Source organism: Nelumbo lutea, chromosome 6 (genome assembly GCF_056320005.1).
Source record: "Nelumbo lutea isolate HS-2025 chromosome 6, American lotus-T2T, whole genome shotgun sequence".
NCBI classification, from domain to species: domain Eukaryota; kingdom Viridiplantae; phylum Streptophyta; class Magnoliopsida; order Proteales; family Nelumbonaceae; genus Nelumbo; species Nelumbo lutea.
The window spans coordinates 31,273,013-31,288,634 of record NC_142689.1 but is presented as its reverse complement, the minus strand read 5'-3'; the positions used below and the strand labels follow the sequence as shown (position 1 = coordinate 31,288,634).

At 37.8% G+C, this 15,622-nt stretch overlaps 1 protein-coding gene and 1 pseudogene across 6 annotated transcripts; both read left to right on the top strand.

The window, feature by feature from the left end:
- Nucleotides 1-3,362: 3,362 nt before the first annotated feature.
- On the top strand, nt 3,363-11,574 carry LOC148848344 (serine/threonine-protein kinase D6PK-like). Of its 6 annotated transcripts, none has more exons than XM_088952227.1 (4): nt 3,628-3,862; nt 4,608-4,970; nt 5,043-6,112; nt 10,617-11,574. In XM_088952227.1, the coding sequence occupies exons 2-4, from the start codon at nt 4,863-4,865 to the stop codon at nt 11,494-11,496; spliced, it is 2,058 nt and encodes a 685-aa protein (XP_088808353.1). In that variant the 5' UTR covers nt 3,628-3,862; nt 4,608-4,862; the 3' UTR covers nt 11,497-11,574. The 6 variants fall into 6 exon arrangements, with proteins under 6 accessions (XP_088808349.1, XP_088808348.1, XP_088808353.1 ...); XM_088952226.1 differs by having other exon boundaries at nt 3,628-3,867; XM_088952225.1 differs by adding an exon at nt 4,343-4,488 and having other exon boundaries at nt 3,648-3,862; nt 4,608-6,112.
- Nucleotides 11,575-14,409: 2,835 nt separating this feature from the next.
- On the top strand, nt 14,410-15,396 carry LOC148848343 (AP2/ERF and B3 domain-containing transcription factor At1g50680 pseudogene; annotated as a pseudogene).
- Nucleotides 15,397-15,622: the final 226 nt, after the last annotated feature.

Here is a 15,622-nt window from a genome sequence, read left to right as displayed (position 1 = left end):
ACAAAAAAAAGGAGCCGTTTTCTGAGAAAACGATGCAACAGACCCTCATGCATAAATCATCGTTTTCTCATAAAACATCTTTGAAGCAATGGCATCAATTGCCTGATCAGCTCTTAGGTCAAGCGGTTTGACTATCTGATCCGATCCAATCCGTTTTTTCAAAATCATGGATTAAACTAAAAATTTCCCTAATAAAAAATAATAGCAATTTATGGTGTGGGGTCTGGGTCACGGTTTTAAAACCATTGTTGACCCAGATGGTTGAATTGTTGGGCCCGAAAACCAGCCATGGTATTGGTTTTATTTAACCCCAAACCTTTTTTTTTTCAAAAACTGTTGAATAGTTAGCAAGCCATTGATCTAGTTGGTTGAAGTGTTGAACCATTGACTCATTCAACCCAAACAACAGTTTTTGGAAAAAAAAATATTTTAATTATTTTTGTATTTTTTATTTTTAAAGATCTCATAAGCTAATTTAAACTAGACAAATTGAACTGCTAATCCAAATACCCAGCGGCCAAAGCGATTCAAATTCCAAGTTGGTATTTTAAAATAAAACATTATCACGTGGTTAGGATGGTTCTATCAATTAAGATATGAACATTTGGAAATAAGTAATTATCACATGGTTAAATTCAAGTGAGGAACTAAGTTCCCATGTACCTATAGTTTCAAATTCTGCCAACTTTAGGCATGGGTATTGGTTGAACCGAGAAAGTTGGGAATTAGACCCGACTAATAACTTCGCTTTTACTTGAGTGAACCAAGCCAAATTCAAGAATCAAGAGAAACATATATTTTTTTTTTTTCAAATTTTGATTGGCTTACTATGATGCGGGATCTTATTCATGAGAACTTTGTCCATGTCATTCACACACATTATCTCTGCGAATTGGGAACATCTCTCCCTGCATAATACTATATAGGAGGATAAGATATTCTCCATATATGACTGTGATATTATATGGATAAACGTGACTACAGCCTAGTCTACACCGCCGCTTAAATTGAACTCTATGCTCCATATTGGTGGGGTTAGTTTAGATTAGGGATGGGATAGATTTGGATAATAATTGATGGAAGTATTTAGTTCATCGGCCAATAATTTTGTTTTCGTGGGCCTGTTTTGCCGGCCATAATGTGATTTGGTTTTAGGTTTTTTTTTTTTTTTTTTTTTCTTTTTCCTCTCAAACTGAAAATGTTGGCATGGTCTTATTTGTTACTGTAAATTATTTCATTTTCTCATTTGGGTTATTGTATACTATACATAGGTAGCATGCAAATTTGGTCGAATTTGGATCATTCCTGGTCGGATCTCAGATTGGATTCGGATTACTCTATCCAATTCGATATATGCTATATATTTATTTTATATAAATATATATTAAATATATATATATATATTATTTATTTATTTATATTATATTTTTCTAAATTTGTTATATTATTCATTTTTTTATACAAACATGTACATATATGATTAAAATATTTAAAAATATTTGTATTTTTTGTTTTTTATTTAAATTGATATATTTTATTTTTCTTTTAATACTTTATTAATTTTTAAAGAAAGCAAGTCGGATCAGATCACATCTGAAGATCCAACTTATCGATAGGATTTGAATTCAGATCAAGGCCTATCAGGTCCAATCGGATTCGATCGGCTATGAACAATGTTAGATCGAATACGAATATACCCTTACTCAAATCCAATCTTATTTGTTTGCATCCTTAAGCATGGGAACAATCAAAGTTTTTCCGTTTAATAGGCGGTAGAGCCAATGATGAAGTTCTATGCCAGTAATAAATTCATGGGCCCCACTGTGAAAGGTGCGGGTCCTATGTATTTTATTACTAGCGTGGAACCTTATAATTGGTTCCACAGCCCTCTGAACAGCCACCATATTCAGCCAAGCCTTGCTGAATTGAAGGAAGGAAACCTCGATTGTAAGCCAAACTCAACCCCACCCTAAGAATAAAACCCAAGTATCCTCATTTTTGTAACCAGTTTTTTTTATAATATATATATATCTATATATATATATATATAATCAATTAGGCTCATATTGGGTTAGCCCAATAAATATAAAACAAAATTTTAATGTTATTTTTTTTTTCATTTAAGTCTCATTTGTATAAAATAGTTGTTAGGTCAGGTATATTGTATGAACAAAGTGTTGGACAGTTGAGAAACAATATGTCCGACAAAAATGAGTAACGGAGAAATGTATAAATGGAGCCACACAAAGTAAATCCAACAAGTGATAAAATGAAAGAAACTAGATCGATATAGGCCTGTTACAAGCATAGAAAACCATCTAACACCCATGAAAATAAGTAATCTATTACAACTTAAAGAAGGTGAAAATAAAAAGAAATGATTAAAGCACCCATAATCATAGATTGAGAAACAAGATTCATGCTTCCAACCCCATGTAGTTGGGACTAGGGGTATCAATTAGACTAGATTTGGTCCAATCCAGCAATCTGATCCAGCCCAATGTGAATCCATTACAAATGGACCAGGTCCAATCCAATCCGATAAATAAGGACCGGTCCGATTCAATATTTGAACTGTTTAATCTGTTCAAATTCATTTAAATTTAGATTGGTTTCAAACCAAACCTGGGTCTATTGACACCTATATTTTTATTTTATATTAATGGACCAGATAATAACTTAATCCAAGCCAATCCAATATATATTGTTAGTCCTTTCGATTCACTCCAAAACCGATCGATTGACACCCTTACTTGGGAGTTGGAACAGGTTTATATGATGATGACTTTCTTTAATAATACTGAAAGATGCATATAGAGGCACAATAATTGATGTATGATTGATTGATTGGATTTGGGTTGGGCGGCCGGGCTGCCTGGGGCCTCAACCCTGACCCATCAACCCAAATTCGGCCAACTCAATTTCTGAAAATCCCAACCCAATCGACATCAGGGTTTTAGGTTAGGCCACCCCAAGTTGCAGCCCCTACCGCAAAGACAAAGAGTATGTGTCTGGATTTCAAAACCTCACACTAAAAACATGTGTTTGGATTTCAATACCAACCTAGTCCAAGAATAAATCGTTCTAGCTTTGGGTGTCGTTACACGCTACATAGCTGTCTTATTTGGGCTAAATGATTGGGTTTAGGGAGAGAGAAAAAGAAAAGTAAGGCTGTGTTTGGATTTGGGGCAGAAGTGGAAATTGAATCAATAACTCTCATTACCCAATACCCATTGAATGAAATGAATAATAATAAATAATGAATTGCAATTTTGGCCGTGGGTAATAAAGACTATAACCCAAACAGAGGATTTTGCTTAAAAGTAGAAAAGAAAAGGAAAAGAAACTGCTCCTCCTCTCCTGCCGATAGACTCGGAAACATCGTAGTCGACGACGATCAATATCCCACCTTCCTTCTCCCAATCTGCTGATCTGCTCCTAGACCTTGAAAAGATGTGTTGGGTAAAGAGGGGTACAGAATTGGGCCCAACAGATGAGAGCTGAAATGACTATTGGGACCCTACGACGTTGCCAAGGCGTCCGGTTCGCCGCTATTGCCCCACAACTAGCCCGAGCTGCCCACAGCCCACCCACTATTAACACATGACTCGGCAAAAATAAAAAAGCACCAAAACTGACAAAGAGATGAAGGAAGAAGGCACACAAAGCAAAAGCGAGAACTTCAGTCTCCAGCTACACTGTTAGGAGCTCTTTTTCTTTGTTCTACTTCTGTCTCTCCCACCGAAAGTAACAGAGAGAAGGAGAAGAAGAGGAATAGCAGCTAGAGCTAGCTTGACTTGTCTTAGATCCTACGCTTTTCTTCAAGGAAGGAGAAGGAGCCGTCCTGATCCATTGTCCACTGGTGCGGTGCGGTTTTAATCTGATTATATTCTTCTCTTCATCAAATCCCGGATTTTTCTTTTCTGTTCTTCCCCTGCATTCTTCTGTTTTGTGGATCTCACCTTCTTGGGTTTTTCAATGTGAGATTTTCTGGTTAAAGTTATATTCTTTTTTCTTTTTTTTTTTTTTTGTTTTTTATGTCAAGGTTTTGGCGTGGTTTTGAAGGATCCGGTGGGAAATGTACTTTACTGGGTAGAAAATTCTGCGGAGGGAATTCAGCATTTTGCTTTTCTTTGTCCGCGGTTTTGTGTATCTTCTTTTCTGGGCTTTGTTCTTTTTTTTTTTATTTATTTAGTTTCAGTTCTTTTACTTCATTGTGAGCTTGTGTTAGTTTGGGGAGGCATGAGGTTGTTTATTTGTTTGTTTCATCTCCTAGTACTCTTGGGAAGGCTTGCTAATTAGGATTTCTTTTATCATGTTTTGTGATTTGAAATGCCTCAAGGTCGGTGAAGATAGTTTCTACTCTGTTCATATGCGCTTTTCTTTGATTTGTATAGCTCCTGCATTTGGAAAACATTCATGTGTGGCAAGTATCCAGATTGCCATGCCAGAAGTTCTACATTTCGTTTGATCTGGACTTATTTATTGGTTAGATTTTTTTTTTTTTTTTTTTGTCTTTTATCTCTACTGAGTAGTCAAGTAAATAGAAACTCGGATTCCATTTCTTTTAATTTTTTGATGGACAATTATTGGTTCCTTTTTTGCAGGTTTGTTTATCTTAAAGGTCCGTTTACTTTCTGAGACATTACAGAGCGACTACATTGTCCTGAAAACTATGAAGGATGAACTATAGTATCCCGTTGACTGGGGAGGCTAGACAATTTTTCTTGCAAGTTCTACTCGATTGGCGGAAAGAAAAGAAAAGAAAGGTGTTTCCTGGTGTACTCTTTGAGAGAAGCTTAAACCCATTTGTGAATCCACCAAACTGAGATAGCTTATGTGATGATATACAAGCATCTGAAATGGAAAATAGTCCTGAAATCAAGACACTTCGGGAGCAGTTGGCTGTAGCAAGTCAGGCGAAAAATGTACACATTAATGCGGCAAAAGCAGCAGAGGGTCCATCCAAGGTAGGAGGATCATCTCAAAGTTCAGATTCATCTGCATTGGTAAAAACATTAAAAGGAAAAAACTCTTTCCAGGAACCAGAGGAAGCTATGCCTGATGCTGTGTCATTCAAGAGCAGTGGGGATGCCTATGAAGAAGGTGACCCTAGTTCTTTCTCTGGCGCTAGTCATCCTCCAGAACCTGTAGATACAGATTTAATGACAACAGTCTATGTGCCAATTGGCCAGAACAAATCTGAACCTGGGTGCTTGGTAAAAAGCTTGTCTATGAAGGGTCCTTTTATAGAGGATCTATCGATCCGGGTTCCTGGTGTTAAACCAACTACAAGTGTTCTTTCACCTGCAGAAAGTCTGGTTGAAGAGCCTAATGATTTGGCTGCATCGTCATCTCCATTTTCAGTTGCCCGTGCCTCACAAACTACAGAAGGCACAAATCTGCCACCAGAATCTGATGAGAAGGAATGTGTTTGGGATGCTTCTTTGCCTCCCAGTGGCAATGTAAGTCCACACAGTAGTATTGATAGTACAGGTGTTGTCACTACTATGAGTATTGTCAATAGCTGCACCAGTACATACAGGAGTGATGGGGTTACTAGTGATGGTATGCTTAGTGTAGAACGAAACTGCGATAGCACAAAGGGGAGTGTTAGAGGAGACTCTCTTGAAAGTGCAAAAACTAGTGTTAGCAGAGCAAGCGATAGCAGTGGTCTTAGTGATGACAGTAATTGGAGTAACATTACTGGTAGTGCTAATAAGCCTCATAAAGGGAATGACCCTAGATGGAAGGCTATTCTTGCTGTTCGAGCACGGGATGGAATTTTGGGTATGAGTCATTTTAGGTTGCTCAAAAGGCTTGGTTGTGGTGACATTGGTAGTGTCTACCTCTCAGAGTTGAGTGGGACAAGGTGTTACTTTGCAATGAAAGTAATGGACAAGGCATCCCTTGCAAGCAGGAAGAAGTTGACAAGGGCTCAGACAGAAAGAGAGATTCTTCAGCTGCTTGACCACCCATTTCTGCCAACTTTATATACACATTTTGAGACAGATAGGTTCTCATGTTTGGTGATGGAGTACTGTCCAGGAGGTGATTTGCACACTCTAAGGCAGCGGCAACCTGGGAAACACTTCTCTGAATATGCTGCACGGTATGGTATACACATCCTCTGCCATCCTGGGCATTCATATGGTTCTTGTCCAGCCCCCATCTCAAGCAACTCAATTGATATTCCTATTTCATTTTGCATCAATATGCACTCGTAGTTCTTTCTCTTGCCCTGTTGTTTTTTTGCTTTTCTTTAACTTTTTTTGCTAGAAAGCCTCCATGATTCTATGTACCCTGTATTTATGCATGCCCTCTATCTAAATGCTTTTCTCCCTCTACAGTTATATTGACTTTCATGATTTTTCCTTGATAATTGCTTAGTTTCTAAACCACTCACCATGCATAACGTGAAGAATCACAGTTAGATTTTCGTACAGCTCTTCCTTTTGTTCCAGAGTTAGAAAAGAGAGTATTATAAGTCATTATTTAGGGTCTCTTTGGTCATCAATACTGATCAGGATAATTTTATTATCATGGAAAAGACCCTTGCTACTAAGAGCTAATAAGAGGGAATGTTTGGCCAATATATTGAGAACAATAATAAAAAATAAAAGCCAGCAAGTGCTGGCCATGCCCTCTACTTTTCTGTAGACAATGGTGATGTCTACAATGAGCCGATTCAAAGTTCACATACTGTAAAATTATTGCTATCAAGGAGAATTCAGTTTTTGTTCTCCTTTCTGTTTGCTGAGGCTTCTCATCTTTGTTTTCAGACTGTACATGGATGCTCATTTTCCATTACTTGATTCTTTTGATTTCCAATCTTGCCAACTTTTTGGAAATGAAATAGCCACACAAAATAGCAGCATTGGAGGTTTCATGTACTATCATTTTTTGGATGTTTAAGAATGGATACACAAGCATGGTTTGCATTAGAATGCATTCTATGTCTTGGTATAGAAATATAACATTGGTACCATTTCATGTAAAAAAGAAATCAAACATAGGAGATGGAATGCAAATGATAAACTGGAACTTCCTGAATAATGACTTGCATGAAGTCTGTTCAAGGTTTTACCTATTTCATACACTTGAAAATCTAGACATAATCATGTTTTTCACTTTTATTTTCTACATATAGTATGATAATGTGAGTGGGAGAGAACAAAAGGCATTTTATTGTCCTTTCTATTTCATCTCTTTTACTTTTTCACCGTCAAGTGTCAGCTTAGTGCCATCTGATCTGAAACATTTGACTTGGAACCCTTGTTCTCGTTGCAATGTTGACAAAATTGACAATAGGGAATCTCTACCTTGCAAGTATTTTTTTCGCCGAAAGCCCTGAGTTTAGCTCAGAGAGCGTAAAATGAAACTGAAATATTAGCCTCTTTAAGCGCCTTATTAAGTTGATTCTTTAGATTGGACATTCTTTGATCTTGACTTTTCACTTTAAACCATGGTTTTTGGCTATTTTAGAATCTCAAAGCAATTCGCAACTCATTTATCGACATTAGTTACTTTTATTGGCTCAATGGGAGGTAGGAACAGGCCCCTAAGAATCATGGAGAAGTTGGGTTTAGCTCAGAGAGCATAAAATGAAACTGAAATATTAGCCTCTTTAAGTGCCTTATTAAGTTGCTTCTTTGGACATTCTTTGATCTTGAATTTTCACCTTAAGCCATAGTTTTTGGCTATTTTAGAATCTCAAAGCAATTCGCAACTCATTTATCGACATTAGTTACTTTTATTGGCTCAATGGGAGGTAGGAACAGGCCTCTAAGAATCATGGAGAAGTTGTCTTATTAGCATGTTATCCTTTCTCACTGTTAATGCAGAAAGACAAAACAATACAAGAAAACGAAAAGAAGATGATCATTCTGTTGTTCAATATAAGTTGGTGCTGACAAGAGCAAGATACTTGCAGTTACAACTACTCCTAGATGCCAAGTTTGAGCAGTAATTTTTTGTGGTCAGATGAGTGCTTTTTCTTGTGTAATATTGAAATTGGTTTAGAAATTTATCCGACAGTTTGGATTGATAGTGTCTTGGATGGTTGAGTTGCAGAGACCGGTTCTTTAGGAATGGGCTTTATGTTAGTCCTTGTGAAGAAGAATCTAATTTGGGATTACAAGTGTTGGACAATTGTTTGATTGAAAATACCTGCTGAGATAGAAATCATCAAATAATGTGACCCGGGAGAGTCACATCCCTAGCTCATGGTAAGTTTAACAAATCTTTGGGGGAAGGGGGTGCTAGAGGTATGGTTTTGGAGATGTTGAGATGAGTTGTGTGTGGACAATGGTGGGTGCATCTAATTTAGTATTGGCCCTCGGTTAGATTTAGATGACATTGATCCAAAGAAGATTATTGTTGCTGGAAATTGAGATGACTGGTTTAAGAGGAGAAAAGAGATCTCCGTAGATCAGATATGAGGGAGGGGGGGGGCTTGGGATTAAGCCATTTTAGTAGAGAACGCCCTTTAGAAATGTGAACAGTGATATTTATGCATTTTATTTTCCTTCTTGAGGTGTCAATATGACAAGTTCATTATGACTCTGTGTGGTTACACCTAACCTCCCAATGATGACTAAAATGTAAATTTATAATGTGTTGGGCTCTGTTAGGGGATTCTCTCTTTTGCGCAAACTGAACAAAAAACCCTAGCATCAAGCTCTATAAGTTAGCATTGATGTCAAATACAAGGGGCCTCTTACTTGCACTTGTCTCCTTTCTGAGTAGCACTGGACCACCCCAAGTGTATATTGTAACGTATTTCAGCTTTACTCTGCTCTGTGCCTATGTTTGAAGCTACCAAGAATGTTTATAGTAACTTGTTTGTTTATTGGTTTGGATGGGCATGTTATATAACTTTATATGAAAAATCATAATGTAAATAATTTTTGCTAGATGGCTGCTGCCTAGGCATCCCAAGATTTTTAGGAATTAATAGGGATATTCATAGATCATATCGTCTACATCCTTCTTAGCCTTTCAAGCCCTGCTGGTGAATGGATATCCCTTAAGGATGAACTATTAGCCTTTTTTCAAGGCTTACAGCTAGCCTTCTTGTGAGATTGGAATGACTTGTTTGTGGATGGTGATTGGCAAGTAGTGATTGGATAATTTCTCCATGGTTCAGATGATTTTGGGCTTACAGATGTATTTTTTGGGAAGCTAAAGCCCTAGCAGCAAGCCTGAACTTGTTGAGGTGGATTTGAAGGGTGAAAAATGGTATGGCAGATGCTCTAGCCATGTAAGGGGCATCAAGGGATGCATTGAATATTGATTTGGAGGGGCACTGGAACAGGGGCAAATGTGTAACACTGTGATTCCAGGATGTCGGTTCTTTCTCTCTACATCAATAAAATATCTATTTAGTATTGCTGAAAAAAAATAAATGAAGTTTTTACTGAACAACTTTAACAATAAGTCTCTCCAATGCCAGGAGAAAAGGCAAATTCTTCCCTTAACTCTAGTGGCATTTGACAAATTATGGCAAGCAATTTGGTCATTGGGTCATAAATCCATGATGCAGAGAATATAGTGAGAAAACTTTTTTTGCCATGATGCAGAGCATAGATATAGTGATATCGTATTATCGTTTCTGCCCCATTAGTAGAACCTCATAATTCAGACCAACATTCTAACTGAAGTTAACCAGGATTTAATTGCTAGGATGTAGGGAAGTTAGAGATAAACTAACAAGGTTACGTAGTTTTTCTCAGTCGCCAACCTTGGAGAAACTTGTTTTCAATCCAAAGAAAAGTGATTAAAATGACGTTATCTTTTAACATCCCTCCCCCATCAAAGAAAAAAAGAAAAGGAAAAAGATGATGGTGCCTATGAGATGATAAATCCTCCCAGCACCTTGGCATCACCTCAGTGAAACGAGTCTCTGGTTGCTGTTTCTCTGGTGTTTTGTTGGTACTTTGCTAAATAATGTTCTTTGTTGAATAGCAAATCATGGTTGAGGGCAGTTGCTTATCATCTTAAAGACAACACAAGAATACCAGGAAGGGCTAATTCTATCTACTTGATGAACAGTAAGCACAATTCTCCTCTGCACAATAGACAAGGCAAGGTGAACTTTAGTTCTTGATTGACAGTATATTCTCTTGTACTGATGTGACAGCTGATTTGAGTAAAAAGAGAAAAGAAAGAAGCTAAAAGAGAAAAGAATATTTATGCTTTTCTTCATCTCTAATAAACTGATAGTCTGAAACCTTTCCTTCTTCCTCATTTACCATCTAATGTAATCATTTTCAATTTGTTGCTGATCCCCCCTTATTTGAACTTTGAAGGATTCAAAAGCAAAAGATGTGTTATCAACTTCAGAAGTTTCTATTCATTTAACATGTGCTTACTGAGTTGGACATGTTATGGTTCAAAGACAGTGGACCTGTCTTAGTTTCTAATGATTATTTATTACTGAATATATCTATATTGCTGGAAACAAAGCTTGGGACTGCTCAAAGGGAAAACTTGTCTTAATGTTTCCTATGGTGTGTTTTAGATCATTTATTTGTGCCTATTTTTTGTATTTATTTATTTATTTCCTTAACATGTTTTTCTGACCTCATGATTATGTTTCTTTTCTCCTTGAGCAGGTTTTATGCTGCAGAAGTTCTCTTGGCCCTGGAGTATCTTCACATGCTTGGAGTTGTCTACAGGGACTTGAAACCTGAAAATGTGCTTGTCCGTGATGATGGACACATTATGCTCTCAGATTTTGATCTCTCTCTAAGATGTGCAGTTTCACCTACCCTGATAAAGACCTCATTTGAATCTGATCCCTCCAAAAGGGCAACTGGAAGTGCATTCTGTGTTCAGCCTGCCTGTATTGAGCCAGCATCTGCATGCATCCAGCCTGTGTGCTTTATTCCACGGATCTTTCCTCAGAAGAACAAGAAGAAAACCCGAAAGCCTCGGCCAGAGCCTGGTCCACCTGCCAGCACGCTCCCTGAGCTTGTAGCAGAGCCAACGGCAGCACGGTCCATGTCCTTTGTTGGGACACATGAATACCTGGCCCCAGAAATAATCAAGGGAGAAGGCCATGGCAGTGCGGTGGATTGGTGGACATTTGGTATCTTTTTGCATGAACTCTTGTATGGCAAGACTCCATTTAAGGGCTCAGGCAATCGTGCAACACTGTTCAATGTGGTTGGTCAGCAGCTGAGATTCCCAGACTCGCCCGCAACCAGTTACTCGAGCCGAGATCTTATCCGGGGCTTGCTGGTAAAGGAACCACAACATCGGCTTGGGGTAAAGAGAGGAGCAACTGAGATCAAGCAGCACCCATTCTTTGAAGGTGTTAACTGGGCACTAATACGGTGCAGCACACCACCTGAGGTGCCAAGACCAGTGGAGCCTGAGCTACCAGGAAAGCTTGGGGTGGTTGATACAGTTGGGGTAGGAAGCAACAGTAAGAGAATGGTAGGGACAGACATGAAGTCCGGTGGCAAATATCTGGACTTTGAGTTCTTCTAGTTTGAATTACATGATTCATAATTTTTTTGTATTACTATGCCTAGTTAATCATATGAAAACTTTCATGCTTTGTGCTAACCTCCTAATGCTTAGTGTGTACTGCCTCTGAGTCTAATTTGAAAGCTGCATTTGACTTGAAGGTTTTAAGTGATCGTTCAATTAAAAGTCAGAGGCCTTTTAAATGCATTTACCTGGCAGAGGTTCCAAAAAATAACCTGTTATATTTCTTCAACCTTCTCCTTACAGGAATACCATACAGTTTACTCCTAAAAAGATGTGAATTTGCCTATCTTGCAAGAACACCATTCAAATCTCAGATGATTTTTAACTAGTTGTCCACCAATTGGGTAGGAGGCCCCTTTACAATAAATATGACTAGGCCTATTCATACAGTTCATCAGTTCTGTTCTGTATGGCTAGAAATCTGTGTTGGATAGGAACAGAGTGGAAGATGGGACGAGTGAGCAGAAGACTCTTCCGGCTAGATACATATGTTTATGTTCTGACAAGGTTCAAAATTTCGATATGATATGTCCAATTTGATACACATGTTTTCGGTATCCCACTCTTTTTTAATAAAAAAATGTTCAAATATCATCCGAAAAACCAAAATTTGAAAAAAAAAAACTAAAAACAAGGTATTTTCGTTTGTATCTAAGTACCAATATGCCTCTGCCGATACACAGAGGCGTATTGATACTTTGAACCATGTGCTTTGGTGGTACCTCATAGCTTTCTTGGAACTTAAAAGTAAAATGCCATGAACTGTGATCTCTTTCAGGTGGCTCATCAATTAATCAATCTCTGAAAGTAGTGAAGTTGAACATAGAGGATAAATCCTTTAGTTGGAAGTAGACAAATGCCTTTGCTTTGAGGCCGTTGACAAAATGTGTTCTCATTTCATGGACCTTCTGGATTAATTCAGCTCCCCATCCGAATACTTGAAACCAGAATTCCAGCCTATCTTATCCACCAAAATTACATAAAAGTTATGTAATTTTACATATAGAAGTAAAGTTCTGACCCAACAAACAAATTCTACAAATATGTATTTACAAGAACCTAAAATAAAACAAAAACTGTCTTGCTGTATTGGTGGTAGCTATGCACTGGAACAAAATCAAAATAAGCCAAAAATTTCCAAATTTTCTGTGACAGACATCATTTCTTTTTTTTTTCGTTTTTTCCATAATTAGAAATTAGTTAGACTTGGAAGTACCAACGAGACAACGACCCAGCAGGACTAAGTGCTTACTCTCTCTCGTAACACACACACACAGGACTCGTTACCCTTTTGATTTTCTTGGAAATCTATTGCAAGGAACCCACAGAAAATTGGTCTAAGGGGGCGGCCTGAATAACGAAATAGAATCAAATATTTTGTGACAGCGAGTTCCCATTCTCATCTACTTTCCAATTAATATCCATACGTAATTTTATTTCAAATCTTAAATTTCCTTTATTAAGAGTACTCAAATATTTATTTTTTCTTCCTTAAATGGGTTCTCCACTAATGAAAGTTTAATTTTTTGTTCTCTCTCTCTCCCTATATATCTCCATGTTTGTAGCACGATGAACTGTTGAAGGCTTGTTCAGAACCTCTTCAGCATTCAGGTTCTCCTCTGAGATGGTTTCTGGGGTTCACAACTTTCTTGTATTTCACTTCTGATTAGTTGGCCCATTTCGTATCTACTCTTGAACCTGTGTCGGTTCAATTTAGCTTCGATTTCTTTTTACTATATTGTTTGGCTAACTTTTTACGTTTTCTTATGTTTATGATTTGGTTTAGTTATAATTAGTTTCCGGTGTAGATATGCTCTTGTTTTTTCTAACATTGTCTTCTTTACATTATCTTAACTTTGTCTGAAGCATTGCTTCTGACAATTTCTCCCCCAAGTGTTTTTTCTTTGTTGTTTTTTGCTTCTTTTAAGTTTCAGTTTATTTGTTTAGTTATCATGGATATGTGCATGTGTGTAGGTTCGTTGAAGAATCGAGTTTGTTTTAACAACTCTGTGGGAACTCTAATAAATGCTTTTAGATCTCTCTCTCTCTCTCTCTCTCTCTCTCTCTCTCTCTCTCTCTCTCTCTCTCTGTTAGTAATCCATATTACCAGTGGGTCATTACCAAAGATCAATTAATCCACATTATTAAGCTATAGCAAAAGGAGGTGATTAATTAATTTCAATCAGGCTTCAAGAACATTCACATTTCGAGTACAAAAAACAAATATTTAAGGGATTTAAATTAGTAGAAATAAAGCAATCTTACAAGAGAAATCATATATTGAAGAGAAATTAATTAAAGCATTAGGCCTTTGGAGGCGCGGGACAATCACCACCATATATATAGAAACTCAATTTCCAGTAATTTCCACCTCAGTTCATATATGATAGGAAGAAAGCTAACCTGTGTATAGTCCTACTTTCCTTATTTAGACTTCTCTGCAGGATCCTTTTTGAGATTTTTTTCATAGCTTGACAAATTAAAGCATAGATTGGGTTATTTTTTAACCACCGACTTAATATATTTATATACAAAAAGAAGAAATACATGGAGAAATTTCAATACTAATTGCTTGCTTGGTTTTAATTAATCCTAGCTAGAAGTTAGCTATTCAAATTCAAGCTTCAACAACAATCACATTTGAAGTACAGTGAGATGGTAAGACCTTCATCAGTCATAACGTAAAACATGCATCAAGCCTTTGAAGGGATGGATAGATGGCATTTTGCATATATAGCAATGCAAGAGCCATGGCTTTTACAGAAAATCAAGCTAGGATTAGATATACATGTTAATTAGGAACAAGATCATCTGTCTTACTATATTTTCTTATTTTTCTGCTTCTTAATCCTTTCTTTTTTACTGTACTATATCTTTTCTTAGTACCCCTTTGTTCCAGAAATTCAATTAATGGAGGAGATCTTGAGCACTGTTTCAAACCCAGGAGCATTTGCAGCTCCAGAAGGCTCAGATGCAAACAGTAGCAGCAACCTGGACCGGCCGAACAAGCGTCAACGAGATGAACACTCCACATCCTCGGCCTCTAGATTTAAAGGCGTAGTGATGCAGCAGAATGGGAACTGGGGTGCACAAATCTACGCCAACCACCAAAGAATCTGGCTGGGAACATTCAAAACAGAGCAGGCTGCAGCGATGGCCTACGACAGTGCTGCCATCAAGCTTCGCAAAGGAGATTCGCACAGGAATTTCCCATGGACTGACATTGCCGCCCAAGAGCCTTTCTTCCAGGATCTCCACACCACCGATAAAATCCTGAACATGATCAAGGATGGATCGTACCACTCAAAGTTGATGGAGTTCATCATGAACCAATCTTCACAACTGGGTAATCCGTTGAGCATCAAAGGCGGAGCGAATGAAAGAGGTATATTACGTCAAGAACTCTTCCACAAGGAGCTGACACCCAGCGACGTTGGTAAGCTGAACAGGCTTGTCATCCCGAAGAAGTATGCTGTGGCATACTTTCCTCTAGCTCCCGAAGCTACATTTGAAGAAAATGAGGATGGTGGCAAGGTGGAGGCGATGGAGCTTATAGTCCGTGACAGTGAGCTCAAACTGTGGAAATTCAGATATTGCTACTGGAAGAGTAGCCAGAGCTTTGTGTTCACGAGAGGGTGGAACCGGTTTGTCAAGGAGAAAGAATTGAAAGCTGGTGATACCGTTGTCTTTTACATGTGCCAATACACAGAAGCCTCCAAAGAAGTAAGGTCATTTTGCATGATTGAGACTCGGAGTATTGGAGGTGAAAGAGATCATGGACAAATTATGGATGGAGAGAGTTCTGAGCGTTCATTGGATGGGGATGGGGAAGGTCATGGAAGAGTGGAGAAGGGAATTAGACTTTTTGGAGTAGAAATCAGAGAGAGAGAGATCTAGAGTTTCTATCTTTCTTTGCTTTAATTTCTTTTTTTTAAAAGCTAAACGACCCGTATTTTTATCTGAATAATATGCTATGAAATGATTTCCATGGTGAAGTAAAATACCCAGTCAAAAGTAAGTCTTAAGGATTTTATAGCCTATATTAAACACAGCTTGCTGCTCATATCAGCAACTCACACGAAGGATATATAGGCTATGTTCGGTTTGAAGAAAAAAATAGGGA

Coding starts and splice junctions, on each gene's coding strand:
- LOC148848344 (XM_088952223.1), top strand. CDS start 4,863: ATGGAAAATAGTCCTGAAATCAAGACACTTCGGGAGCAGTTGGCTGTA. Junction 6,113..10,616: donor TTCTCTGAATATGCTGCACG/GTATGGTATACA, acceptor CTCCTTGAGCAG/GTTTTATGCTGCAGAAGTTC.